We start from the raw sequence: 27,636 nt of genomic DNA, 5'->3' as shown, positions 1-27,636 counted from the left end.
CAAAAGGAAATACTTTTTCACATAATGCATGGTTAAACTGTGGAACTCACTGGTACAGGAAACCACTGAGACCAAAACCAGCACAATTCTAAGAGACTGGATATTTTATGTGGATGAGAAGAATATCCAGAATAATAATTGTTATTTCTAACAAGAATTCCATACGGAACATTAAACCTTGTACTTCAGGGTTTAAAACAACCCCTAACTATTGGGAATTAGGATAAGCCCTAGTGCAGGGACAAATATCCCACATCTCCTACTGAGGGGTTCTTGCACCTCCCTTTGCAGCAGCTGGCAAAGGCCACTGGGAGAGAGAGAGGACCTTGAGTCCCACCCAGTCTGGCTACTACCCTCTAGCCCTCTGGCACAGTAGCTGATTCTAAGGAGCAGTTGCAAACTTGTGTTAGCAGATCAACCACTTCATGTGTAATTTCCTGCAGAACTCAGGGCTGTGCCATCTGGGCTGGGGGACTTGTGGCTCTTTGATTTATCAATTTCTTCCGGTATCCCCACTTCCGACACCTCGGTCTCTGGAAACACCGCATCCTTTTTACCAGAAAGGAGCAGGTCCAGAACAGGAATCTCCCCAACAGACACGAAAAGAAATCGTGTCGCCTCTCAGCAATATCCTTATTTTCCATGATTGCTCTCTGTATGCCCTGCTGATCTGGCAGATCAGCTGGTTCGCTCACAGGCTTCCTGCTTCTCATCTGCTCCAAGAATCTCTTGTTCTCATGTCTCTGGTTCTTTTTTCTACTAATTCACCTTAGCCTCCCAATTCCTTCCTGCTTGTTCCCTGCTGTATACCTGGCTCCTGCCTCCTGGCCTCTCTCGGGCTGTTTCCAGGCTCTGAGCGGTTACTGCTTGGCACCAGTAACCCGGGACCTGCCATTAACCAGGTGGCTCACGCGTCCACGCCGTCACGCATCTTGCACATTTATTACCGCAACCTCCATGCGGAGTTTGAGGGTTTTCATTTCCTCATCTGATAAATCCCCCCATTTGATGGAGATTCCGCGTCTGAAGTTCAGGGTCCCAGTCAGTCGCTGGTGCCTTTCCTCTCCCAAGGACACTGAAGTTAGCTGCACTGCGGCTCCTGTCACTTGGCAGAACCCGCCTCTGGCCTGGCCACAGCGGTGTCTCACCAGCGGGGGAGTGACAGGAGGGGACTGAACACTCCCTCCCACTGCGCATTGCAGGGGCAGAGCAGACAGCCACACCCCCACACCTGCGGCCCCTTTGAGACAACCAGTGGGGAGATGGGCACCCACAAAACCAGGAGTGCAAATGTGCTCCGCTGCTCAAAGGGTGCCAGAGGGGTGAACTCCCTGACATGTGCGTGCGGACCCGCAGGGGCAGGCGAGCTCTCTGCTCTGCAGCAGCTCTGAGGCACTCTGCTCATCAGGGAGACGAGGGCATCCTGGCAGGGAGGCTGTGGCCATGGTTGGTGAAGGGAGAAGGCTCAGACAAGCTCTGAACTCCAACTCATGGGGGCTCATCCCTGATGGAACTCCAGAGAAATCCATTGGGTTTGCACCAGGTATTAATTCGACCCATTGTCTCTGTGGATGGCCGAAGTCATGGTGTGACTGTACTCATGGCCCCGGTTGTTGTTGGTAGCTGTAGTCACATTGGGTCTCGTGGGGGTTGTCGGTGTGTTGTCTGGTGATGGCTGTGTGTTTGCTTTGTTGCTTGGTAGTTTTGGTCCCGGGCTTTCTGCAGGGAATAGTAGCCAGGTTTGTGTGCAACTTCATCTTTTGACTGGGCGCTAGTTTCCTTGCTTTTGCACACGATGGACGCTTGACTGTCTTGGTTAATATTAGGAGACAAAGCCCAATTAGTTAGTGCTTTGCAGGAGCTGAAGGTTCTGGTCACTACAGAAACAAAACACCCCCTGAAATCTCACTGGTGGAGGTTTTCCGGGATGAGAGACAGCTCAACAGAACCGGGGAAGCTTCCACAAAGGCCTCTTTCCCTTGACCCCCGTCACTGCCAACCCTGGTGGTTTGTCTCTGAGTGACCCTGCACATGGAGACCCAGAGAGGGTCCCTGCTCCATGACCTCTCTGCCAATCCTTGCACCCGCCAGGATTTCCAACTGGAGCCGGTTCTGGAGGGCATGAATCAGCTTTTCACAGCTTGTTAAAAATCTTGATCCTACCTCTTGTTTTCATGCCTTTCACATCAGGAAATGAGTTTTACAACTTTTCCAGTGGGGCACAGCTGGTGGCCAGGGTCATAAAGCTGAACTTTATAAATGTCTCCTGGTGGGACTGAGAGGAGACGTTCAGACAGGAGAGGGAGAGAGAAGGAGCAAAGCACAGAGACGGAGAGAGAGGAGCAGGGGGACTTCATCAGGATTAAGAAGGGTCCAAGCACAAACTGCTGCCATGGCCAGGAAGGGGCAGAAGCTTGCCTGTGCCTGGGGCAGGATCTGCCTGCTGGTCTCTTTCCTCCTCCAGCTCCAGGGGTCCCAGGCGAAATGTTATTTCCAGGCGCAAGGTAAGGCAGCCGCGGAGATTACAGCTGGGATGTGCAGGTGCTGGGAGAGGCCTTCAGCTTTTCCTTGGGGTTGTCAGGGCAGTGGGAGCTCCGGGCTCCCGGGCTGCAAAGCAATAAACAAATTGGGCTGAGCCTTGGGAGTGTGATTACGGGCCAGTGATGACTGAAAAGCAGCCCGTAGCCCACAGCATAGCTCCCCTGGGCTCTGGCTGAGAGCCGGCCTGCTGGGCCACGGCCTAGCTGCTGCCAAGAGCCGGGCCGTGGGCAAGGCACGCGGCCGAGGTAGCGAAGGGAAAGCGGAGGTCACCGTCCCTGCAGGCGAGCAGGAGTGCTGGGGCCGTGCCGAGGGGCAGAGCCGCGGGTGGGCAGGAGTGACGCGTGTCTGCATCAGGTCCAGGCCTCACTGCGTCTCACAGCACAGGAGGACGTGGCACAGAGACTTGCCAAGAAGGCAAACAGGTGGAAACGTGTCTGCTCTCTGGCCCCGGCCACAGCTGCCGGGGCTTCTCGGCCTGGTGCTGGAGCCCAGGCATGAGTGTGGGGCGGGAGTTACTGGTTATCTTCAGCGGCACAGGGCTGGTGGAGTGGCCCTGGGGTCGCTCCCCCAGCCCCTTTCTCACATCGGGGGCAGGTGGGGGGCCCTGGGGTCACGCTCCCAGCTCCTTTCCCATATTGCGGAGCAGGCTGGGGGACCTGGGGTCACCCCCGCCCTCTTTCTCACATCGGGGGCAGGTGGGAGGACCTGGGGTCACCCCCCCCCTCTTTCTCACATCGGGGGCAGGTGGGGGGCCCTGGGGTCACGCTTCCAGCTCCTTTCCCATATTGCGGAGCAGGCTGGGGGACCTGGGGTCACCCCCCCCTCTTTCTCACATCGGGGGCAGGTGGGGGGCCCTGGGGTCACGCTCCCAGCTCCTTTCCCATATTGCGGAGCAGGCTGGGGGACCTGGGGTCGCTCCCCCACCCCCTTTCTCACATCGGGGGCAGGCAATGGGGCCCTGGGGTCACGCTCTCAGCCCGTCCTTTCCCATGGCAGAGAGAAGGCAGCAGGCCTGGGGGTCCCCAGCCTGTTCTCACATTGCAGAGCAGCTGGGGGGCCCTGGGTCATGCTCTGGGTGGGCAGGGTCATGTGCGCTCATTGGGGCCGGCTTCCTTGCAGCTCCCTGTCACTATGAAGGGAAGCAGTTCACCCTGGGGGAGTCCTGGCTCAGCACCACCTGCCTGCTCTGCACCTGCCTCCATCCCGTCGGCGTGGGCTGCTGTGAGATGTAAGTGGGGACGTGCCGGGGAGGGTGGCTGCTGTGGTTCCATCTATTGTGGTTGCCCCAGGAGCCCCGGTCAGGGATCAGCCCCTGGTGGCGGGGGCCGTGCATGCGGAGCAAGCGCCAGCCTGTCCATGTGACAAGCAAACAGGCCCCACTGCGGTGCAAGCCGGAGCGTCGGCACCCGGCACCCCGCCTGCGCAAGGGGCTGCAGGGCCACGTTGGGACCTGTGTGGGGGCTGGGGCCTACAGGGAACGGAAATGGCATCTCCCTTGTGCTGCCGTAGCTGCACCCCAAGCAGACAGCTGCACCCCACTTGCGCTGGGAGGCAGAGGCGAGGAGGCTGGGGGAGGTAAGACCGGGGCACCGTGGGGCTGGGCTGTGCTCAGGGCTGGGGCAGTTCATGGAGGGGGCCGGGAGAAGTATCACTGGCACAGGAAATCCGGAGAGAGGCTGTCCTGTGGGGTAGCCGGGAGGCGCAGGAGCGGGGCTAGGCCGTGGCCAGGCCTGGGGGAGGGAAGCGCTTCCCGTTTACCTTACAGGTGAGTCAGTGGAATGCACTAAGGAGCCACTTGGCCCGGCCTGTGATCCCTCCCGATGCCCCGTAGGGTCTGGGCTTTCCAGGCAGCTTCCCCGCTTCCTGCAGGATGGCTGCAGACAAAGCACCCCTCTCCCTTCTCTCCTGTCCAGCACCCAGCACCCCATCGATTTTCCAGACTGGTGCATGGCCCACTACGACTCGCAGACCTGCCAGATTTCGGTGGTGCAGAAAGCCAACCCCAGCCTGCCTTGCGTCAACAGCCTGGAGCACGAGTGGGGCTCGGCCGGCACCCCGGAGCCAACGATCAACAAGGTGCTAGAGACTCGGCTGAGCAGGTAGAGGCGGGGACGTGCCGCCTCCACCCCGGCCCAGTGCGAACCGCCACCGCCCTGACGCGTCTCTTGCATGTTCCGTCCCTGCACCACGTCCCGTGGGACGCCGCTGCAGCCGCCTTCCAGGGAAACCACTCGCCGCCCACTACTGGAATCTCTAAGTTAATATTTACAACCTAGCACTGCCTTGCCCCGGCTTTGCCTTTGCCTTCAGCTTCCTGAACCAAACCAGGGCTCCCCCCCGCGCCCCAGTGCAGGCTCCACACACACGAAGGGAGGTCCCGGCAGAGACGGGGGGGGGGGGGGGGGCGAGCCCCTTGCTCCCTTTTTCAAACCCCAGCCAAAACACCTCTGAGGAAGGCCTGGGAAGCAGGGGATGCTTGTCTGAGTGCCCTGGATCTGTGAGCTCAGCCAGTGCAATAGCCTCAATGCTCTGTGGGCACCAAGCAGAGCAAGGAGGAGTCCGCGATGCCTTCCTGGGGGCTGGGCTGGGCAGCCGAGCTGGGCTCCCTCCAGGCACACAGCCCTGCAGGGAGCAGGCAGGCCGATTTCTGGCTGCTGAGGTGGTGGAGAGCTGCTTTTCTAATATCTCCCCGTAGAAAGGATCGAATTTGCACAGCACTGTGGCAGCCTCCGTCTCTCCCTGCATCACCTAGGAACTGCACCCTGGGCCTCCCCCTGCCGCAGGCCAGCAGCCCCAGTGCAGGGCAGTGACACAGGGCCAGCGAGTGCTGTGGAGGCCCGGGCCCTTTGCACGCACACACCCTGCTTGCAAAGTCACTGCACCTCCCCTGCCGGCCCCTTTGCCTTTTGGTGAAATGGGTGAGGCTCTGTCCTGCCGTTGAGGTGTGGGGGCAAACGCCTCCTCTGGAACCACTGCAGCCCCTGCACCCTGGGGAGGAAGACGCCCGCCTGCACCACGTGCCGCCCCCCAGCCCTGGTGCAGGAGAGCTCGGCCCGGAGGCAGCCGTGTGCTGGGGGCACGGGGTGCCCCAGGCCATTCCTAGGAGAGGAGTCTGGCCCCCTTGGGCGAGAGCGGGCAGATGGGAAGTGTGTGAGCCCAGGAGCCCTGCTGAGGCTCAGTGAGCTGAAGTGACCTGAGCGCCGGCTGTGAGCTGGCTGCCCCGGCAGCCTGGCCCGGCCAGCGCCACATCTATGCTGTGCAGAACCTTGTGCAGATGTTTCTGTTCTTGCAATAAAAGTCTGAATTAAATCCCACGAGGTCTCTGGTCAGTGACTGTCTGGGAGGGGACAGCTCCCAATAGCAGGAAAGGGCCCCATATCACACCCCCTGCACGGAGCACACGCTGCACCTCCCACAAGGGGCAGGCCGGGCCACACGCAGCAGCACCGGGGCCGTTTGCTCAGAGCCAGGATGGGACGTGGCAGGAATGGCCTGTCGGACAGCAAGGAAGCACCCCGCCACCAGGCAGGGGCAGTTACAGGGATCCGTCCCCCCAGCACAGGGCAGGGCTGAGGCAGTTACAGGGATCCCCCCCACACCTCCCCAAGGGCTGGGGCAGTTACAGGAATCCATCCCCCCAGGGAAGAGCTAGGGCTGCCAGAGGGACCCCTCCCTCAGCACAGGGCAGGGCTGGGGCAGTTACAGGAACCTCCCCCCACCCCAGGGCTGGGGCAGTTACAGAGATCCATGCCCCGCAAAGGGCAGAGCTAGGGCTGTTACAGGGACCTCCCCCACCCCGTCCGGCGCAGAGCAGAGCCAGGGCTGCTGTAAGGACCTGTGAAGGCTGTGGGCTGGGCACTCAGGTGTTTATTCATTTGCACACCCAGAGCAGACAGCGGGGAGAGAACTCAGGAGCCTGGAGGGGTTGGGCCTGGCCCCTCTGCTGCCTGGCCCCGGTCAATCCCAGCACTTGGAGCACAGCGCTGGGTGCCCCAGGGCTTCAGCGAAGCTGCTGCCTGCCCTGATGGGCGGGGCTCTCCCCGGGTGCCGGTCGGTCGATGGGACCCAGTGCTGCCCGCACCTGGGGGCAGGGGGGTGTGACACGTCGCTCGGCTGCAGGGGGGATTTCACTGCCCGAGCGATGGAGTTACACTGACCTCGTTGCCTGGCCCGGCCCAGAAGCAGGGAGAGAAGAGGCACCACTCATCCGCCCTAGGGAGAGCAGGGCCAAGAACCCAGCCTCCGGGCCAGGATCTCCTTGCTCCCAGCCCAGGGGGGGATGGCAGCCTGCCTGCCCCTTGGTCTAAGGCCCTGGAGCAGCAGCGCCTATCCCTGCCTCCGTGGGACCCTGGCATCTCCCTGGGGAAGCCAGCTACATGCAGGAGCTCAGCTTGGGCGTGCAGGGCACCTGCCTCCCCTCTGCTGGGGTTGCCCCAGGCCGGGAGCTGACTCTACCAGAGGGGGCTGCAGTTCACATACGGGATGGACACGCCTCAGGGCAGTCACAGGCTGGAGGGCTGTTGCTCCCAGCAAGGGCACTGGACATGTGTCAGCTGGAAATGGGGTCCTTCCCGTGGCGAGGAGAGGGGGAGATCCCAGCGGGAATGGACGTGGGCTTCCTTGGAGACTGGTGCGGGTAGTCACTGGAAGGGCGACCCTGGGCTGGGCACAAGGCCCCGCACTGGGGAGAAAGCAGCCAGGCCGCGTACTGCTAGTCATCCCCCTTACAGAGAGCACTGGGGTTCCTGTGCACACCCAGGGGACCAGGAGCCTGGCTCCCGGCCCAGAGACGCAGCTCAGGAAGGAGAGGCCAGCTAGTGCTGGGCACAGAGTGTTGTCTCTCAAACAGGCAGGGCCGCCCAGCTGGCACAGGGCCTCCGAGTGGGCCTGTGCCCCACCGCCCGGCAGCTGCCATCCCTAGCAGGTGATGTGAATGGCGCCCCAGGCTCCCACCTAGATCCTGCCCCCGCTCAGATAGTGATGGAGTTTGTGCTGGAGAACTGGGACACATAGGAGGCCAGGACGGGATTGGTCGGCAGGACTTTGATGGGCAGGTCCCAGCTGAAGGTATCCACTTCGATTTGCTCCACCCCAGTCCAGGTGATGGTTTCCGACGGGTTCTCAGGGACCGTGTGGGCCTCCCCTGAGTCCCGGGAGGTCACGAACTCAAAGTGCAGCCTCCACTTCAGAGACACTGTGGGTGAAAGGAGGGTCAGAGGCTGCGAGTGCGACGACACCTGGACGGCACGGCAGGGGGTCCCCGCTCAGCAGCCACATTAGCTCTGGCCAGCTTGGTGAAGGGGTCCCCCTTTCTAAGAGGGCAGTGTGACGGAGTGGGACTGTTCTTAATGTTTCCTCTGAATAGTGTGGGGGTGCCTCAGTTTCCCCTAGGCAGTTCTTAAGTATCTAGGGGGTGGGGTAAGGGTGTATGATCCTTGCAGAGCCCTAGAGGGCAGGTGTGTGCAGGGGTCTGGACACAGGGACTGGCCGACACCCTGTTTCCTGGCAACTGATGGCCTGGGCCCGTCCCGCCTGCAAGGTGAGAGCTAAAGGGTTGGAGAACAAAGGGATCCGGTGACCTCCTGACCCGGGAAAGGAACAAAGCCCAGAGGAGGAGGGGCTGGAGGGAGTTTCAGTTTGGGGCTGGCTGGGACATGGAGTGAAGGGCAGACGTGGTTGTCTGGCTCACTGCCCCCCAAAATGGACCCAGCTGAGGGGTCCCGTTCTCTGCACCTACAAGCTCTGTGTTAGACCATGTCCCTGTCGTCTAATAAACCTTCTGTTTTACTGGCTGGCTGAGAGTCACGTCTGACTGCGGAGTTGGGGGGCAGGACCCTCTGGCTTCCCCAGGACCCCGCCTGGGCGGATTCGCTGTGGGAAGCGCACGGAGGAGCAGAGGAGGCTGAATGCTCCGAGGTCAGACCCAGGGAGGTGGAAGCTGGGTGAGCTGTGTGTCCTGCAGACAGGCTGCTCCCAGAGAGGAGACTGCCCCAGAGTCCTGACTGGCTTCCTGGGGAGCAGTTCCAGAGCATCGCTCGGGGACTCCGTGACAGGCAGCAACCCCCCCAGCACCGGTACAGCTGTCTCCTCTCTGGCGCCTGTCTCTGATGGGGGTATGCCAGCACAGGGCAGGGCAGGAGTCTGAGCAGGCGTCTGAGCAGGCAGGGGCGGAAGCCTCCAGGGATGGCAGTGGGGCGATGCCAACCCCCCCCCAGCCGTGAGCATGAGCAGCTCCCTTCCGGGCACTCACCGATATTGGTGGTGAAGCCGGGCGTGGAGCTCAGCGGGACGGGAAGGCTGAAGCTGCTCCTGGCTGTATGCAGACAGGATTCCTGGTGGCGGGCGTGTGTGCTGTAGGAGACGGGCTGCCCACGCCGCCGTTGGAACTCCTCCTGGATACTCTCCTCTGTCTGCAGGCTCACCGAGTACTGGGGAGCAGGCACACACATGGGGGAGGGCAAAGCGCCCTGGCTTTCAGACACCACTGCGCGATCCCAGCCGAGAGCTCGGCAGAAGGCTCTGAGGGGCCTAGCTCTGAACAGCTCGCAGCCCCCATCCAAACCAAACCCACCAGGAAGCCCAAGGCAGGACTCTGGACTGCCCAGAAGTGCCCAAAGCAGCCCAGTGTCTGCAGCACTGCTGCGAGCCCGCCTGCCCACGTGCACCCCTGGCCAGACAAGGGACGGGCTGCCTGGCCGCGTGGCCGGGAAGCAGGAGCTGCACTCACCTGCAGGCAGGGGATGTCCCCTTCCGAGAAGTTAAATGTCCCGAGGATGTCTTCTCCAATCTTATAGACAGTCTTAAAGATCCCGAACTTGCCCACCTTCCCCCGGGTGTTGCTGATGTTATACACGTCTGTGGAGAAAGGAGACGGGCAGATGAGCCAGGGCTGCTGCTACTCCCCGCCTGGAACAAAGCCCCAGCCCAAGAGCATGGCTGTGCCCCTGAAAGACTGGACTCCTGCCGAGGACAGCTCTCGGGGAGCATCGGGGACCCCTCAGCACACGCACTGTGCACGCTGGTCACAACAGGACCCTGGCTGGCTATGGACAGAGATGCTTTGATCTGTTAGGGCCTTACACAGGCAGGGCAGCGTGGGGCAGCTGTCAGAACGTCAGGGCTCTGGACACGCAGCGAGGCTGCTGGATTGGCTGGTAAGAAAGATCTGCAGAGCCGCTGCTGAGGAATCCAGGGAGCTGGGAATGGGAGACGAATAGGCAGCAGTGCGCACGCCCGCTGGGGACAGGGCAGAGACCGCACAGACCAGGCACGAGCTGGAAGGGGCAGGGAGGGACGGTACGATCAGGTGGGGAACAACCTACGCAGGCTGCGCCGGGAGGTGGCTGCCATCAGCAGCTCCGTGGCCAGGTCCGCCAGCCGGGAGTCTTTCTTCACCCTCTCCTCCTCCTCCAGGAAGGGGTTTGAGGGGGCGACCACTTCGTCCTGGGGGAACTGATACTCTTTGAGCCCTGGGGAGAGAGCGCAGAAAGGGTCACAGCCTGGCAGTGGGCTGGGCATGCCCTGCCCTGCCGGGAGAGTACCACAGCAGGCCTTACCGTGCAGCACCAGCACCCGGAAGGGCACCCGCAGCAGCTTGATGGGAGAGTTCACCCGCTGGCAGCCGATGGTCAGCTTGTACACATACTTCACTGACTGCCCCCGGAAGGAGGGCGGCCCGTCCACAGGCAGCGTCTCGCAGTACGAGTCTGAAACGAGGGGGGCAGGGCTCACTGTCCATGGGTCTTACAACGGAAAGAGTTGAGCAACCTTATCTGTGGGAGCCACTAGCAGCTCGGCCTATACTCCACACAACTCTTCCCTGTAGTCTCCCCTCAAGAACGCCTGAGCCTCACAAGCTTGAGGGAATTATCCTTACAGTGCCCCCACCTGGGACACAGGGATGTACTACCACCCCCGTTTCACAGATGGGGACCCGAGGCGTAGTGGGGTTCGGTGAATTGGTGGTAATGTGGGACTTTAACTACCCAGACATCTGTGGGAAAAGTACCACAGCAAACCCCAACATTCCCAGGAAGCTCTTGGAATGCACTGGGGACAACTTTTTGTTTCAGAAAGTGGAGGGAGTAACCGGGGGACAGCTATTTTAGACTTCATTCTGACCAGCAGGGAGGAACTGGCTGTGAATCTGAAGGTGGAAGGCAACTGGGAGAAAGGGATCAGGACATTACAGATTTCATGATTCCAAGGAAAGGAAGGAGTGAGAGCAGCAGAATAAGGACAATAAATTTCGCAAAAGCTGACCTTAACAGACTCCGAGAACTGGTAGGTAAGGTCCAAGGGAAGAAAATCTAAGGGACTAAGGAGTTCAGGGCAACGGGCAGTTTCTCAAGGACACAATAGTAAATGCACAACTGCAAACTAGACCGGTGTGAAGGAAACGTAGGAGAATAGTAAGAGGCCAATATGGCTCCATCGGCAGTTCTTTAATGACCTGAAAATCAAAAAGGAATCCTACAGGAAGCGGAAGCCTGGATGTATTGCTAAGGAGGCATACAAAAGAACAGCACAAGCTTACAGGGACAAAATCAGGAAGGCTGAGGAACAAAATGAGTTACACCTAGCCAGGGAGATACACGTAGCCAGGGAGATAAATGCGCCGTGAAACAAGCCCCCTCTCTCCCCGAGGAAAGAGAACACAGTCCTTACAGGATTTCGACTCTCCGGGATCCAGGCGCAAGTCACAAAAGAGAATCTTTGGGGGTGTGGACAGGATGCACTGACCCCGCTCTCCTGAAAGGTAAAGAACAATAATTGCTGCACAGGACCAGAGCACCAGGCGCAACCAGCCCAGTGTCCCCCCACCCCTGACACGTCCCTCCCAGACAGCGCTCAGTGCAGGAGGCATCCTTGCCCAACTGCCTGTCACCCGAGAGAGGCAACTGCTAGAGCATCTGATGTGCCCTGGAGCTGCAGGCCTGACAGCTCCAAGAGCTTAATCCTAGCTGGGGTCACTGCTTTTCTGAATCTCACTGTTTGGGGCCGAAGGTGGGAAATAGGGATTCTCTGCCCTGCATCTCAGCATGCTACGGAGCAGCCCCCCAAGCTCTCTCAGTACCAGTCACTATTTTATCTCTTCTCAGTCTCTTACTCCAAGTCCCTGCTGCATCCCCTCACACGGGCACCCTTCCCCCAACACACACCCTGAGGCCCGGCATAACAGAGGCCAGGCCAGCACTCACCTCTGTTGGGGACAAACACTGTCTCGTTCTCAGCCTGCACATCGTGCTTGCTGTCATCCGAGGGAGGCAGCGCCACCCGATTCTCGCTGGCATGAAACTGGCAGTGAATCTGGGCGCTGGCCCATGCCAGCATCTCACTGGGTGCAGAGGAGAGAGACAAGCAGTGAGACATAGCCCAGCAGACACCAAGTCAGGCAACGCACCCAGAGGGGAGGACACAAGGGGAATCACTCTGCTCCCCGTGACATCACATGCCCCGGAACCCCACTCGCTGCACTTCTCCAGCTGCGGGTGCTGAGCCCAGGGTCAGGACAGCACCTAATGTATAAAACCTGGATGGTTAGGGAGATGCCCCTCCCCATGCCATAGGATTCTGCCACAGCTCTATCCAGCAGACCCCCAAACTGCAGCCCCCTTAGTCCAGGTGCTGCTACCGGGGAAATTCTTTATTCGACTTTGTCCTAACAGACAAAGAGCAACTGATCAAAGAACTAAAAGTTAATGGTAGCTTAGGTACAAGTCATCATGACTTGATCACATTTATAATGTGCAAGCAGAATAAAGTCCAGACCCATAATATATACACTTGGTCTTTTAACAGGGCCAATTTCACAAAGCTGAAAACAATTAGAAGCTAAATCAGCTATTGCGAATAATTGAATCAGAAAAAATTGAGTGGTAATTTGGGATCATTTAAGAACACCTTACTAGAGGCCCAAAAAGCTTCCCACAATTGAGGAAGACCACCACGCTGGTTAAAAAACTGACCTGGTTTAGAGAGGAAGTTAAGGACAGCTATAAAAAATTAAATAGTAATATATTATAAATGGAAGAAAGGGCAAGTTGATAGTAATGAATATAAATCAGAAAGTAGGAATTGTAGAAAATTGACAAGGGAAGCAAAGGGACACAGGGAGAAATCTATGGCTGTCAGAGTCAAGGACAATTATTAGGAACAAAAAGCTTCCTCACAACGGTATTGGTCCATTACTCGATGGAAATGTTAGTTATCAATTATACCACAGAAAAGGCAGACGTGTTCAATACATATTTCTGTTCTTTATTTGGGGTAAAAAAGATGATATAGTCTCATTGTATGAGCAAAAACAACGAGGAGTCCTTGTGGCACCTTAGAGACCAACACATTTATTTGGGCATAAGCTTTCGTGGGCTAGAACCCAATTCATCAGATGCATGGAGTGGAAAATACAGGAGCAAGTATAAATACATGAAAAGATGTGAATTGCCTTACCAAGTAGGAGGTCAGTCTAATGAGACAATTCAATTAACAGTAGGATACCAAGGGAGGAAAAATCACTTTCGTAGTGGTAATGAGGGTGGCCCATTTCAAACAGTTGACAAGAAGGTGTGAGTAACAGTAGGGGGAAATTAGTATGGGGGGAAATTAAGTTTTGTAATGACCCAACCACTCCCAGTCTTTATTCAGGCCTAATTTGATAGTGTCCAGTTTTCAAATTAATTCTAGTTCTGCAGTTTCACGTTGGAGTCTGTTTTTAAAGTTTTTTTGTTGAAGAATTGCCACTTTTAGGTCTGTTATTGAGTGACCAGGGAGATTGAAGTGTTCTCCTACTGGTTTTTGGATGTTATAATTCCTGATGTCAGATTTGTGCCCATTTATTCTTTTGCGTAGAGACTGTCCGGTTTGGCCAATGTACATGGCAGAAGGGCATTGCTGGCACATGATGGCATACTACAACATTGTGATATTTTGTCTTATTTTGTATCCCTTTCTGAATAGTTCCTAATACTGTTAGCCCTTTTGGCTGCTGCTGCACGTACAGCTGAAGTTTTCAGAGACTATCCACGGTGACTCCAAGATCTCTTTCTTGAGAGGTAACAGCTAATTTAGACCCCATCATCATACACGTATAGTTGGGATTATGTTTTCCAATGTCCGTTACTTTGGACTTATCAAAGCTGAATGTCATCTGCCATTTTGTTGCCCAGTCACCCAGTTTCATGAGATCCCCTCTAACTCTTTACAGTCAGCTTTGGACTTAACTATCTTGAATACTTTGAACTTACCAAGGGCCACGGTGGAGTCTTCATCACTGACAACGTTTAAATCAAGATGGGATGTTTTTCTAAAACATCTGCTCTGGGAATTCCGTTGGCAAGATCTACAGCCCGTGCCGTGCAGGGGGTCGGGCCGGTCCTAGGGCCCACGCCGTGCAGAGGGTCAGTCCGGTCCTAGGGCCCGCGCTGTGCAGGGGGTCGGACCGGTCCTAGGGCCCGCGCTGTGCAGGGGGTCGGACCGGTCCTAGGGCCCGTGCCGTGCAGGGGGTCGGGCCGGTCCTAGGGCCCGCGCTGTGCAGGGGGTCGGGCCGGTCCTAGGGCCCGCGCTGTGCAGGGGGTCGGGCCGGTCCTAGGGCCCGCGCTGTGCAGGGGGTCGGGCCGGTCCTAGGGCCTGTGCTGTGCAGGGGGTCAGTCCGGTCCTAGGGCCCGCGCCGTGCAGGGGGTCGGGCCGGTCCTAGGGCCTGTGCTGTGCAGGGGGTCGGGCCGGTCCTAGGGCCCGCGCCGTGCAGGGGGTCGGGCCGGTCCTAGGGTCTGCATTAGATGGGGTGGGGGGAGGGGTCAGACTGACTGACCACAGTTGTCCTTTCTGGCCTTGGAATCTAGGAATCTCAGTGGGGATACCGTGACCTGGGGACTTGCTCCCTCCCATGCTCAAAGCAGGCTGTAGATTCTGCCCGCCAGCTCTCACTGCAAGCCTGGCTCCAGGGTCAGCCTTCTGCAGAGGGCTGAGAGATGTGCAAAGCTCTCTGTTTATTAGCAATGCTCAGTAGTGCCTGGGACCCCAGACAGGATCAGAGCCCCGGTGTGCTGGGTGCTGCCCAGAGACAAAGTTAGTCAGCCATTGTCACGGAGTTCCTGGGCGATGCTCTGGAACTGCTCCCCATGAAGTCAGTCAGGACTCTGCGGTAGTCGCCTTTCTGTGAGCAGCCTGTCTTCAGGACACACAGCTCACACAGCTTCCACCTTCCTGGGTCTGACCTCGGAGCATTCAGCATCCTCTGCCTCTCCGTGCGCTTCCCACAGCGAGTCCGCTCAGGCGGTGCTCCTGGGGAAGCCAGAGGGTCCTGCACCCCAACTTCGCAGTCAGACGTGACTCTCAGCCAGCCAGTAAAACAGAAGGTTTATTAGACGACAGGAACATGGTCTAAAACAGAGCTTGCAGGTGCAGAGAACGGGACCCCTCAGCTGGGTCCATTCTGGGGGGCAGTGAGCCAGACAACCACGTCTGCACTTCACTCCATGTCCCAGCCAGCCCCAAACTGAAAAACCCCTCCAGCCCCTCCTCCTCTGGGCTTTGTTCCTTTCCCGGGCCAGGAGGTCACCTGATTCCTTTGTTCTCCAACCCTTCAGCTCTCACCTTGCAGGGGGGGAAGGGCCCAGGCCATCAGTTGCCAGGAAACAGGGTGTCGGCCATTCTCTGTGTCCAGACTCCTGCACACACATGCCCTCTAGGGCACTGCAATGATCATACACCCTTACCCCACCACCTAGATACTTAAGAACTGCCTAGGGGAAACTGAGGCACCCCCACACTATTCAGAGGAAACATTAAGAACAGTCCCACTTCGTCACATCTCTCCCCCCTTCGAGATCGAACTGAGCGGGGTCACTTTAGCCGGTGACCTGGGGAAGTTCGAAGCCACCAACGTTCCCATGGATGCCCCAGCATCTCTCCCATTCCTTGGTAGGAGTTACACCAGGCCCTTCCAGTTTCACGCCCTCCCTTAGGTCAGGGGTGGTCGATAGCACTCGCAGGCCGCATGTGGGAAGGTTTATGCAGCCCATGCCCTTTGGCCACCCCAAGAATGTCTCCCCATTGACCATCACCTTCTACTCCCACTGGAGGTCCGGGGGGCCTGGCCCCAGGAAACTCCACACAGACATATAGGTTGGGGTCAGGAGTGGGAGCCTGTCCACATCCCCAACCACCTGGCTGACGGAGTCTATGGCCTTGGGACCCAGCAAGGGAGCTAGACACCGGGGCTTTTCCGCAGGGTCCCCTTGGTTCAAATCGCCAGCCTGCTCAAAGGCAGTGAGGTGGGCATCCACACCCCCCCCCTCCTTAACCAGGGGCAGCAATTTAGTCTCGAGATTCCCTGCGGAACTGGCCCCCCGGGATCTATCCCCACTCACCCCGGGGAGGTCCCCTAGGCCTCTCCGCCCCACCACCGCCAGTTCATGCTGCTGCTGCTTCTGCAGCTCTTTCTCGGGCTCTCGCTGTCTCCCACGGTCCTCTTGCTCTCTCAGACTCAGCTGCAATCCCGTCCGTCTTGATCCCCCGATGGGGAACCCGATCATGAAGACCCTCGTCTGGTCGGGGACAGGAGTCTTGGCGATGCCTGGCTCCCGCTTCAGCTGCTCCCAGATCCTGCTATAGCCCCAGTTGGGGTCAGGAATCTGTTCCTTAGAGCGGTCATCCTCCTCCAGCTGCACGATTAACTCTGCTTTGGTGAACTTTCCAATGCTCAACCCTCTCTTTCTGCACAGGGTTACAATGTCCTTCTTAAGGAGACGGTGACAGGCCATCACTCCGCTCCTCCCAAGTTGTTGTGGACTCACAGGCCCGTGTGTTCTCAGCTCCCCACGGTTTCCAGGGAGAACCCCTAGTGTGCCAGCCCTTCTCAAGGTCACCACCTCTTTGCCAGGGTCGAGCTGCAGACTCCTCCGCCCCTGAGACTGCTCACTGCAGTCCCCAGGGGGACCCCATTACTGCACAGTACTTCTCGCTGGTCACACACTCCCAGGGGTTAACCGCCCCCCGAAACCGCTCCTCTCTGAGCCTTCAGCAGGCCTGGTCCTCGGCAATCCCCCTTCGTGTTACTGCTCCCCAGTCACTTACTGCAGGAAGCGCCATCCACGGGGTGCAGTAGATCCCACCGCTGCCACCAATTGTCACGGAGTTCCTGGGCGATGCTCTGGAACTGCTCCCCATGAAGTCAGTCAGGACTCTGCGGTAGTCGCCTTTCTGTGAGCAGCCTGTCTTCAGGACACACAGCTCACACAGCTTCCACCTTCCTGGGTCTGACCTCGGAGCATTCAGCATCCTCTGCCTCTCCGTGCGCTTCCCACAGCGAGTCCGCTCAGGCGGTGCTCCTGGGGAAGCCAGAGGGTCCTGCACCCCAACTTCGCAGTCAGACGTGACTCTCAGCCAGCCAGTAAAACAGAAGGTTTATTAGACGACAGGAACATGGTCTAAAACAGAGCTTGCAGGTGCAGAGAACGGGACCCCTCAGCTGGGTCCATTCTGGGGGGCAGTGAGCCAGACAACCACGTCTGCACTTCACTCCATGTCCCAGCCAGCCCCAAACTGAAAAACCCCTCCAGCCCCTCCTCCTCTGGGCTTTGTTCCTTTCCCGGGCCAGGAGGTCACCTGATTCCTTTGTTCTCCAACCCTTCAGCTCTCACCTTGCAGGGGGGGAAGGGCCCAGGCCATCAGTTGCCAGGAAACAGGGTGTCGGCCATTCTCTGTGTCCAGACTCCTGCACACACATGCCCTCTAGGGCACTGCAATGATCATACACCCTTACCCCACCACCTAGATACTTAAGAACTGCCTAGGGGAAACTGAGGCACCCCCACACTATTCAGAGGAAACATTAAGAACAGTCCCACTTCGTCACAGCCATTGCCCTGAAGAGCTGGGAGCCAACTGGCTAGGCAGCAGTTCTGCAGAAAAGGACCTGGGATTACTGTGGTCGAGAAGCTGGATATGAGTCAGCAGGGTGCCCTCGTTGCCAAGAAGGCTAACAGCATATTGGGCTGCATTAGTAGGAGGATTGAAAGCAGATTGAGGGAAGTGATTATTCCCCTCTATTTGGCACCTGGTGAGGCCACACCTGGAGTATTGTATCCAGTTTTGGTCCCACCACTACAGAAAGGATGAAAACAAATTGGAGAGGGTCCAGCGGAGGGCAACGAAAATAATGAGGGGGCTGGGGCACATGACTTATGAGGAGAGGCTGAGGGAACTGGGCTTATTTAGTCTGCAGAAGAGAAGAGTGAGGGGGAGATTTGATTGCAGCCTTCAACTACCTGAAAGGGGTTCCAAAGAGGATGGAGCTCGGCTGTTCTCAGTGGTGGCAGATGACAGAACAAGGAGCAATGGTCTCAAGTTGCAGTGGGGGAGGTCTAGGTTGGATATTAGGAAAAACTTTTTCACTAGGAGGGTGGTGAAGCACTGGAATGGGTTCCCTAGGGAGGTGGTGGAATCTCCTTCCTTAGAGGTTTTTAAGACTTGGCTTGACAAAGCCCTGGTTGGGATGGTTTAGTTGGGGATTGGTCCTGCTTTGAGCAGGGGGTTGGACTAGATACTTCCTGAGGTCTCTTCCAACGCTAATCTTCTATGATACTATGATAACTGTAAGAGCTCACAGTGTAAACAGACGAGGCAGAGAGGAAGCATTATTATCCCCATCTGACGAAGGGGAACTGAGGCCAAGACAGACGAAGTGACTTGCCCAGGGTCAGACAGGAAGTCTGTCAGAAACAGGAGTGCTCTCTAACGCCTTTGCTGACTGGTCAGGGGGGCAGTGCTCATGTACACTGCCGGGTGAACCACGGTTCTAGTCATTCTTAAGAGGCTGGTGATTGATACAAATCAAAAGGGACACATACAATATTGCGTTCTGAGGGGTGGCTTAGGACGATGGAGGAGCTCTACAAATGGACCCCTCTCTGCGCAGATTAAACTGAAGTTGGAGACAAATGCTCCAGCCTGCTGAACCCAGCTCTCCCGGGACTGACTCCAGGAGGGTCAGGCTAGACGCCCCTCTGTTATGGTACACATCAAGGCCAGGAGGCTGTGTCCGCCGGGAGGTGAACTCCCCCAGCCGGTTTCCGACCTGGACCAATACCAGGAAACCCCAAGATGCTGGATTCGGGAGACAGGTGCGTATCTCCATCAGGGATACCTCTGAAAGCTGCATCCACCCTTCTCAGTAATCCCTTCTCTGCACTTTGGGACTGATGGGGAAAACGGGGCCTTTTCTCTTGTGCTGCTGTGTGCTCTGAGCCCAGGCCGCTCCCTCCAGTGCGTGTCACTAGTGCTCCCAAGAGCCTCCCCAGACGGCACGTCTGCAGCAGCACCGCGGGTGTCTCCTGCACTTGGGCTCAGGACAGGGAGACTCCCCAGGCGGGCCTCTGGGGACCGCGCTGGAGTGAAGGGGTGAAAGAGTGCAGGAAAGGACGGACCTTTATTCCTCGGCCCCAGTGATGCGGCAAGAGTGTGGTAACAAAGGGTGACACCTGGCTCACGTGACAGGGAGCAGCCGCTACGGATCCCAGGAGACGCTGTTTCATCTTTTCTTTTTAAATTACACGGGAACCAAACGTAACACCAACGAAAGCGACATCTGCAAACAAGTTAGCCGACTAACACAGCCCCCAAATGCACGCCTCTGGGACCGAGGTCGAGATACTGACCCCCTGGCAGTAACGACCCCCCTGAACCTCTGAGGAGTTTGGAGCACATGGTCGTTTCTTGTTCTCAAAACACTCCCTTCCGCAGTGACCCGACAGGCTGCTGAGGTGGATCCGCCACCTGGGCCCGCTTTTCTGGCTGGCGGGGGCAAAAGCACAACCATTACGCTCAGTGCTTTGAGTAGCCTTACACAAGCATGGCCTGACTGGGTCAGACCAAGGGTCCATCTAGCCCAGTCTCCTGCCTGCCGACAGCGGCCAGTGCCAGGTGCCCCAGAAGGAATGAACAGAACAGGTGATCACCAAGTGACCCATCCCCTGTCGCCCATTCCCAGCATCTAGCAAACACAGCCCTAGAGCTGTCTTTGCTTAGAGTTAGATACCCTCCTTTGCTTTTGCACAACTGACTCTGGGGGAGAGTCTAAGCTCTGACACTCAGCTTTGGCATGGATGGTACAGCTGTTGCCTCAGCAGGCTGCTAGCCATTATCTCCTGAGTGTCTGACATTCTCTCCCACTTGCAATGGGGGTAACTGCCTTGCTTTGACATTTTATATCATAGTATTTCTTCTGTTTTAGTTGGTTGGCCCATTGCGCTTTGTAAGTACAGCAGAACCTCAGTGTTACAAACCCCAGAGTTAAGAACTCGCCAGTCAACCACACACCTCAATTGGAACTGGAAGTACATAATCAGACAGCAGCAGAGGAGAAAAAGAAAGAAGCAAATCCAGCCCAGTACTGTTAAATATAAACTACTAAAAAATAAAGGGAAAGTTCAAAAAAAGATTTGACAAGCTAAGGAAACTGTTTCTGTGTTTGTTTCCTTTATATTCAGATGGTTAAAAGCAGCATTTTCCTTCTGCACAGTCAAGTTTCAAAGTTGTATTAAGTCAATGTTCAGTTGTAAACTTTTGAAAGAACCAGAAGGTTTTGTCCTGAGTTACAAACATTTCAGAGTTACGAACAACCTCCATTCCCGAGGGGTTGTAACGCTGAGGCTCTGCTGGACTTGAGGGTGGCAGTCCTTGGCTCAAGATGCTTAGGAGATTCGGAATTAAGGTTTCTATCCTTCTGTCCACAAGTCTCTAACTGGTGTGCTGGTGATGCTAACAAGCACTGCGAATGCTGTAAGAGTCTGCTAGGTATGGCTCCCTTGAATCAACAGAGCTTTTCACCTCTTAATAAAGGTCCTTGCCATCTGCACTAGCTTTCCTGCTGACCCAGCTGACTGTGCATAGCAGGGTCTTGGCATGGTGTACTTGAATTGCTCTATCAAGCAGAACAGCCACAATGAGCCATTTGTGAATCGTGAGCTGTTACTAAGTGGGAATGTTCTGTAACATTTTTATGAGTCCTATTTGTGCCTCAGCTTCGTTGTTTTGCATTGTTACCCTGTGGGTTGGGAGGGACTGTTTGCTCTCAGAGCAGGCTGGGAGACACAGCTGTGGGTATCACCAAGCTGTCTGGGCCCAGGCCCCACATCAATGGAGCATTTGAAAAGACAAAGGCAAATCCAGTCGCTGGGACATCGACACTTAGAGACCGAAGACCCAGAGGGATCGGGATTTCCCACCTCTCAGCAGGGAGGCTGAGTAGCATTCCCCAGCTGGAGAACAAAGGACTGGGGAGGTGTGAGATGGGGATCGGAGCTGGCAGCTGGAAGGAGCTGGGACTCTCACCTGGAGTCTGACCAAGGAGATCCAAGGAAATGGGTTCCCTACAGCTTGGCTGGGTTCTGGGCTGGCCAGACTGGAGGATGCTCTGGCAGCGTTGTGGGACTGTCACTGCAGGTGCTGGGCGAGGTACATTCATCCCCGAGGGGTGGACGAGTTTCCATCTGGGTCTGTCTCCGTGGGATTCAGTGAGTGGCGCTCACGGGCAAAGCAGGGGGCTGCAGGCCCAGAAGTCCAGTCTGAGGGGGCAGTGAAGCCGAATGGCTCATAGGCGCCGACTCCGTGGATGCTCCGGGGCTGAAGCACCCACGGGTAAAAATTGGTGGGTGCTCTGCACCCACCGGCAGCTCCCCGCCCCGCCTCAGCTCACCTCCGCCTCCGCAACTCCTCCTCCCCTGAGTGCACCGCGCACCTGCTTTTCCCCCCCTAGCTCCCAGAACTTGCGCCGTGAAACAGCTGTTTCGCGCGGCAAGCGCTGGGAAGGAGTGGGGAGGAGGGGGAACGCGGTGCGCTCGGGAAGAGGCGGGGCCTGGGCAGGGATTTGGGGAAAGGGTCCAATAGGGGCAGGGACTTTGGGGAAGGGGTTGGAATGGGGGAAGGGCGGGGAAAGGGTGGAGTCAGGGCGGGGCCAGGGGTGCATGAGCACCCACCGGCGCCGGGGAAAGTTGGCGCCTATGGAATGGCTTACCCTGGAGGAAGAATGAGACCCTTAGGGGGTCCGGCACACTGAGGGGGCTCCTCTGAAAGACCATTCCAAAGCTGGGGGTGTAGCACCGATCCTGTGGATCTGTGATATGAGCCATTCTCTCTTATTAAGAAAAGGAGGACTTGTAGCACCTTAGAGACTAACCAATTTATTTGAGCATGAGCTTTCGTGAGCTACAGCTCACTTCATCAGATGTATACCGTGGAAACTGCAGCAGACTTTATATACACACAGAGATCATGAAACAATACCTCCTCCCACCCCACTGTCCTGCTGGTAATAGCTTATCTAAAGTGATCATCAGGTTGGGCCATTTCCAGCACAAATCCAGGTTTTCTCACCCTCCACCCCCCCACACAAATTCACTCTCCTGCTGGTGCTAGCCCATCCAAAGTGACAACTCTTTACATAATCAAGTCGCGCTATTTCCTGCATAAATCCAGGTTTTCTCACATCCCCCCCACCCCCATACACACACAAACTCACTCTCCTGCTGGCAATAGCTCATCTAAACTGACCACTCTCCAAGTTTAAATCCAAGTTAAACCAGAACATCTGGGGGGGGGGGGTAGGAAAAAACAAGAGGAAACAGGCTACCTTGCATAATGACTTAGCCACTCCCAGTCTCTATTTAAGCCTAAATTAATAGTATCCAATTTGCAAATGAATTCCAATTCAGCAGTTTCTCGCTGGAGTCTGGATTTGAAGTTTTTTTGTTTTAAGATAGCGACCCCTCAGACAGAGACAAACACCTACAAGATCTCTGTCAAGCTTTCTTACAACTACAATACCCACCTGCAGAAGTAAAGAAACAGATTGATAGAGCCAGAAGAGTTCCCAGAAGTTACCTACTACAGGACAGGCCTAACAAAGAAAATAACAGAACGCCACTAGCCGTCACCTTCAGCCCCCAACTAAAACCCCTCCAACGCATTATTAAGGATCTACAACCTATCCTAAAGGATGACCCAACACTCTCACAAGTCTTGGGAGACAGGCCAGTCCTTGCCTACAGACAGCCCCGCAACCTGAAGCAAATACTCACCAACAACCACATACCACACAACAGAACCACTAACCCAGGAACTTATCCTTGCAACAAAGCCCGTTGCCAATTGTGCCCACATATCTATTCAGGGGACACCATCACAGGGCCTAATAACATCAGCCACACTATCAGAGGCTCGTTCACCTGCACATCCACCAATGTGATATATGCCATCATGTGCCAGCAATGCCCCTCTGCCATGTACATTGGTCAAACTGGACAGTCTCTACGTAAAAGAATAAATGGACACAAATCAGATGTCAAGAATTATAACATTCATAAACCAGTCGGAGAACACTTCAATCTCTCTGGTCACGCAATCACAGACATGAAGGTCGCTATCTTAAAACAAAAAAACTTCAAATCCAGACTCCAGCGAGAAACTGCTGAATTGGAATTCATTTGCAAATTGGATACTATTAATTTAGGCTTAAATAGAGACTGGGAGTGGCTAAGTCATTATGCAAGGTAGCCTGTTTCCTCTTGTTTTTTCCTAACCCCCCCCCCCCCCCCCCCCCCAGATGTTCTGGTTTAACTTGGATTTAAACTTGGAGAGTGGTCAGTTTAGATGAGCTATTGCCAGCAGGAGAGTGAGTTTGTGTGTGTATGGGGGTGGGGGGGATGTAAGAAAACCTGGATTTATGCAGGAAATAGCGCGACTTGATTATGTAAAGAGTTGTCACTTTGGATGGGCTAGCACCAGCAGGAGAGTGAATTTGTGTGGGGGGGTGGAGGGTGAGAAAACCTGGATTTGTGCTGGAAATGGCCCAACCTGATGATCACTTTAGATAAGCTATTACCAGCAGGACAGTGGGGTGGGAGGAGGTATTGTTTCATGATCTCTGTGTGTATATAAAGTCTGCTGCAGTTTCCACGGTATACATCTGATGAAGTGAGCTGTAGCTCACGAAAGCTCATGCTCAAATAAATTGGTTAGTCTCTAAGGTGCTACAAGTCCTCCTTTTCTTTTTGCGAATACAGACTAACACGGCTGTTACTCTGAAATCTCTCTTATTAATTCACCTGGCATCCCATGGTGAGCAAACTATGATTTTCTACATTACAGGTTGTACAGTACCAGCCCAATTTAGAGAAAACTGGAGTGGCAGTTCGCCATTAAGTGGCAATCTTTTTCCTGCTTCATTCAGAGAGATTAGTGCCAGCCTTGGACCATAAGAACATAAAAATGGCCATACTGGGTCTAGGTGACCAGACAGCAAGTGTGAAAAATCGGGATGGGGGTGGAGGGTAATAGGAACCTATATAAGAAAAACACCCAAAACCGGGACTGTCCCTGTAAAATCCAGACATCTGGTCACCCTAACTGGGTCAGATCAAAGGTCCATCTAGCCCAGTATCCTGTCTTCCGACAGCGGCCAACGCCAGGTGCTTCAGAGGGAATGCACGGAACAGGGAATCATCAAGTGATCCATCCCCTGTCGTCCATTCCCAGCATCTGGCAAACACAGGCTAGGGACACCATCCCTTGCCCATCCTGGCTCATAGCCATTGGTAGACCTATCGTGCATGAACTTGTTTAGTTCTTTTTTGAACCCTGTTATAGTCTTGGACTTCACACCATCCTCTGGCAAGGAGTTCCACAGGTTGGCTGTGCGTTGTGTGAATACTTCCTTCTGTTTGTTTTTAATCTGCTGTCTGTTCATTTCAGTGGGTGACTCCTAGTTCGTGTGTTGTGAGAAGGAGTAAATAACACGTCCTTGTTTGCTTTCTCCACACCAGTCACAATTTTATAGATCTCTGTCATATCGCCCCTTAGTCGGGTCTTTTCCAAGCTGAAAAGTCCCAGTCTTATTAACCTTTCCTCGTATGGAAGCTGTTCCGTACCCCTCATCATTTTTGTTGCCCTTTTCTGTACTTGTTCCAATTCAGATACATCTTTTTTGAGATGGGGCGACCACACCCGCATGCAGTGTTCAAGGTACGGGCGCACCATGGATTTATACAGAGGCAACGTGATATTTTCAGTCTTATTCTCTCTCCCTTTCTGAACGACTCTCACCATTCCATCTGCTTCTCTGAATGCTGCTGCATACAAACAGCTGCCAGTGTTTTGGGGTTTTTTTTTTTCCAATTTGAGCATAGTTCTGCTGAGTTGGGCTTTCACCCTTGCTTTGGGGGAATCATCTTGCAGGAGGTCAGCCCCAAAACCACGAGCTTGCATCACCCAAGACCTCAGCCCTTTGTCAATCTCAGAGTATTTCAGAACAGGTGCTTCTGACAGTTTTTTCAACTGCCGAAAGCTTTTCTCTCAACACTCGTGGCCGTGTCTCCAGGTGGAGCTCTGTGCGGATCATTGTACCTTGACAAATTTGGGATGAATTTGCTCAGCAAAATTAACACGGCTGTGGGGCAGTTATGTACTTGCAAATTGTATGTGTCCAAGTGTCACCCCCTCCCTGGCCCTTCATCCACGGCTCCTCACGGTGGTGTGCGAGGTCTCTGGGGGCAGGACCCCGGCTGTATGTCTGTGCACTGCTCAGCACAAAGATGTCCTGATGCCAAGCGGAGCCCCTGGGTGCTCCGGTAAGTTACTATTCTCCTCTCAGTGACCCGGCGTCCCAGTGGAACCAGTCCTTCAGGTTTAAAAGCCAGTTTAGCTCCCTTCTTCCCCTGTAACCTTGTGTGTCATTTCAATCACTCCAAACTGGGGGTGGGGAGGCCTCACCCCCAGAGACAGATCCTTTGCCTAGTTTATTCCCCTTGGCCAAACGGAGCTGACCCTGCAGGCCTGGTCACTGACTAAGCAGGGGACAGGCAAGTCCCAGTTGGGTGCTGCCTGAGCAGAGGGGCCCCCTGGGGTGGGGAAGGCTGTGAAGTGACAAGGCCACAGAATCCCCCCCCGCCCCCTTCTCCTCCCAGGACCCCGCCCTGGCCTCCACTCTGCTCCGGGGGCCGCCCAGGCTGGGACCCTATCCCCCTGGGGCTGGCGGGGGGCTGGTACCTGCTGGCGGAGGTGGAGGTGGCCGAGAGCGGGTTGGTGAAGACGATCCCACACTCCAGCATCTCCCCGGCCAGGAACACGGGCCCGCGGCTCAGCTGGGCCAGAACCTCGATCATGGCTCCGGCCGCGCCAGCTGCACCTGCAACCGCCCCAGACCCGGGTGAACCCGCACGTCTGCCGGGGGGGACCCGAACCCCCGCGTCAGAGACACCCCCCCACCGCGCCCCGACCCCCCCCCCCACCGCACCCCGGGGCAGCCCCAGACCCGGGTGAACCCGTACGTCTGCCGGGGGGACCCGAACCCCCGCGTCAGAGACACCCCCCCACCGCACCCCAGGGCAGCCCTAGACCCGGGTGAACCCGCACGTCTGCCGGGGGGGACCCGAACCCCCGCGTCAGAGACACCCCCCCACCGCGCCCCGGGGCAGCCCCAGACCCGGGTGAACCCGCACGTCTGCCGGGGGGGACCCGAACCCCCGCGTCAGAGACACCCCCCCACCGCGCCCCGACCCCCCCCCCCACCGCACCCCGGGGCAGCCCCAGACCCGGGTGAACCCGCACGTCTGCCGGGGGGGGACCCGAACCCCCGCGTCAGAGACACCCCCCCACCGCGCCCCGGGGCAGCCCCAGACCCGGGTGAACCCGCACGTCTGCCGGGGGGGGACCCAAACCCCCGCGTCAGAGACACCCCCCCACCGCGCCCCGGCCCCCCCCACCGCACCCCGGGGCAGCCCCAGACCCGGGTGAACCCGCACGTCTGCCGGGGGGGGACCCGAACCCCCGCGTCAGAGACACCCCCCCACCGCGCCCCGGCCCCCCCCACCGCACCCCGGGGCAGCCCCAGACCCGGGTGAACTCGCACGTCTGCCGGGGGGACCCGAACCCCCGCGTCAGAGACACCCCCCACCGCACCCCGGGGGGACCCTGAGACCCGCCGAGACCCGAACCGCCGCGGGCAGCCGGGCTGGGACCCAGGCGTCCGGGGGGCCTTCGGCCAAGACGGCAGCCCGGGCTTCCTGCCGCGGGGCCTCCCCCGAGCCCCGCCCCGGCGGACGCGGGACCCCCGCGCGGGCCCCGCTCACTCACCGGCGGGACACAGGGACCCTCGGCAGCGCACACAGCGACCCCGGCCCGCTCGGGAATCGTCGGCTCCGCTCGGAGAGGTTCGGGCTCCGCTCGGCTCCGTTCGGGAATCGTCGGCTCCGCTCGGCTCCGTTCGGGCTCCGCTCGGCTCCGTTCGGGAATCGTCGGCTCCGCTCGGAGAGGTTCGGGCTCCGCTCGGCTCCGTTCGGGAATCGTCGGCTCCGCTCGGCTCCGTTCGGGAATCGTCGGCTCCGCTCGGAGAGGTTCGGGCTCCGCTCGGCTCCGTTCGGGAATCGTCGGCTCCGCTCGGAGAGGTTCGGGCCCCGCCATTCGGCTCCGCTCGGAGAGGTTCGGGCCCCGCCATTCGGCTCCGCTCGGAGAGGTTCGGGCGCCGCTCGGCCGGGTTCGCGTTCCGCTCCCCGCTCCCCGCTCCCCCCGCCGGCCGAGCCGGTTGGGCTTCGGGCCGGTTTCCTCCCGAGTCCCGCCTTCCGGGGCCCGCAGAGCTCGCGCGGGGTGAGGCCGGCAGGTCAGCGGCGGGCGGGCGGACAGACGGACAGCCGTTGGGGGGGGGTTTGCAGGCAGACGGACAGACAGACAGGTCCCGGGGGGAGGGGTGCAGGCGGACGGACAGGGACCGGGGGGGCAGGGGGTGTTTGCAGACAGACAGACAGGTCCCGGGGGGAGGGGTGCAGACAGACAGACAGGCGGGCGGACAGGTACCGGGGGGGTAGGGGGTGTTTGCAGACGGAGTGACAGGGACCGGGGGGAGGGGTGTTTGCAGACAGACAGACGGACGGACAGGGACCGGGGGGAGGGGTGCAGACGGAGTGACAGGGACCGGGGGGAGGGGTGTTTGCAGACAGACAGACGGACGGACAGGGACCGGGGGGAGGGGTGCAGACGGGCGGACAGGGACCGGGGGGAGGGGTGTTTGCAGACAGACAGACGGACGGACAGGGACCGGGGGGA

General features: G+C 57.3%; 2 protein-coding genes across 3 annotated transcripts; one reads left to right on the top strand and one right to left on the bottom strand.

The window, feature by feature from the left end:
* Positions 1–2,392: 2,392 nt before the first annotated feature.
* MSMP (microseminoprotein, prostate associated) lies at positions 2,393–4,782 on the top strand. Its single transcript, XM_048834720.2, has 3 exons — positions 2,393–2,504; positions 3,661–3,769; positions 4,455–4,782. Exons 1-3 carry the CDS (start codon positions 2,393–2,395, stop codon positions 4,642–4,644), a joined length of 411 nt encoding a protein of 136 aa, XP_048690677.1. The 3' UTR covers positions 4,645–4,782.
* A 1,611-nt stretch (positions 4,783–6,393) lies between these two features.
* Positions 6,394–26,816, bottom strand: RGP1 (RGP1 partner of RAB6A GEF complex). Of its 2 annotated transcripts, none has more exons than XM_048834693.2 (9): positions 26,671–26,816; positions 25,585–25,723; positions 11,742–11,878; positions 11,209–11,292; positions 10,098–10,247; positions 9,864–10,010; positions 9,269–9,396; positions 8,792–8,969; positions 6,394–7,735 (listed from the first exon to the last, which is right to left on the bottom strand). In XM_048834693.2, exons 2-9 carry the CDS (start codon positions 25,698–25,700, stop codon positions 7,512–7,514), a joined length of 1,164 nt encoding a protein of 387 aa, XP_048690650.1. In that variant the 5' UTR covers positions 25,701–25,723; positions 26,671–26,816; the 3' UTR covers positions 6,394–7,511. The 2 variants fall into 2 exon arrangements, with proteins under 2 accessions (XP_048690650.1, XP_074984401.1); XM_075128300.1 differs by lacking the exon at positions 26,671–26,816 and adding an exon at positions 26,532–26,552.
* Between the last annotated feature and the right edge of the window lie 820 nt (positions 26,817–27,636).

The sequence above is a fragment of the Caretta caretta genome, chromosome 5 (assembly GCF_965140235.1).
Source record: "Caretta caretta isolate rCarCar2 chromosome 5, rCarCar1.hap1, whole genome shotgun sequence".
NCBI lineage: Eukaryota > Metazoa > Chordata > Testudines > Cheloniidae > Caretta > Caretta caretta.
The sequence above is the reverse complement of the archived record's forward strand: the minus strand, read 5'-3'. Positions and strand labels throughout refer to the sequence as shown.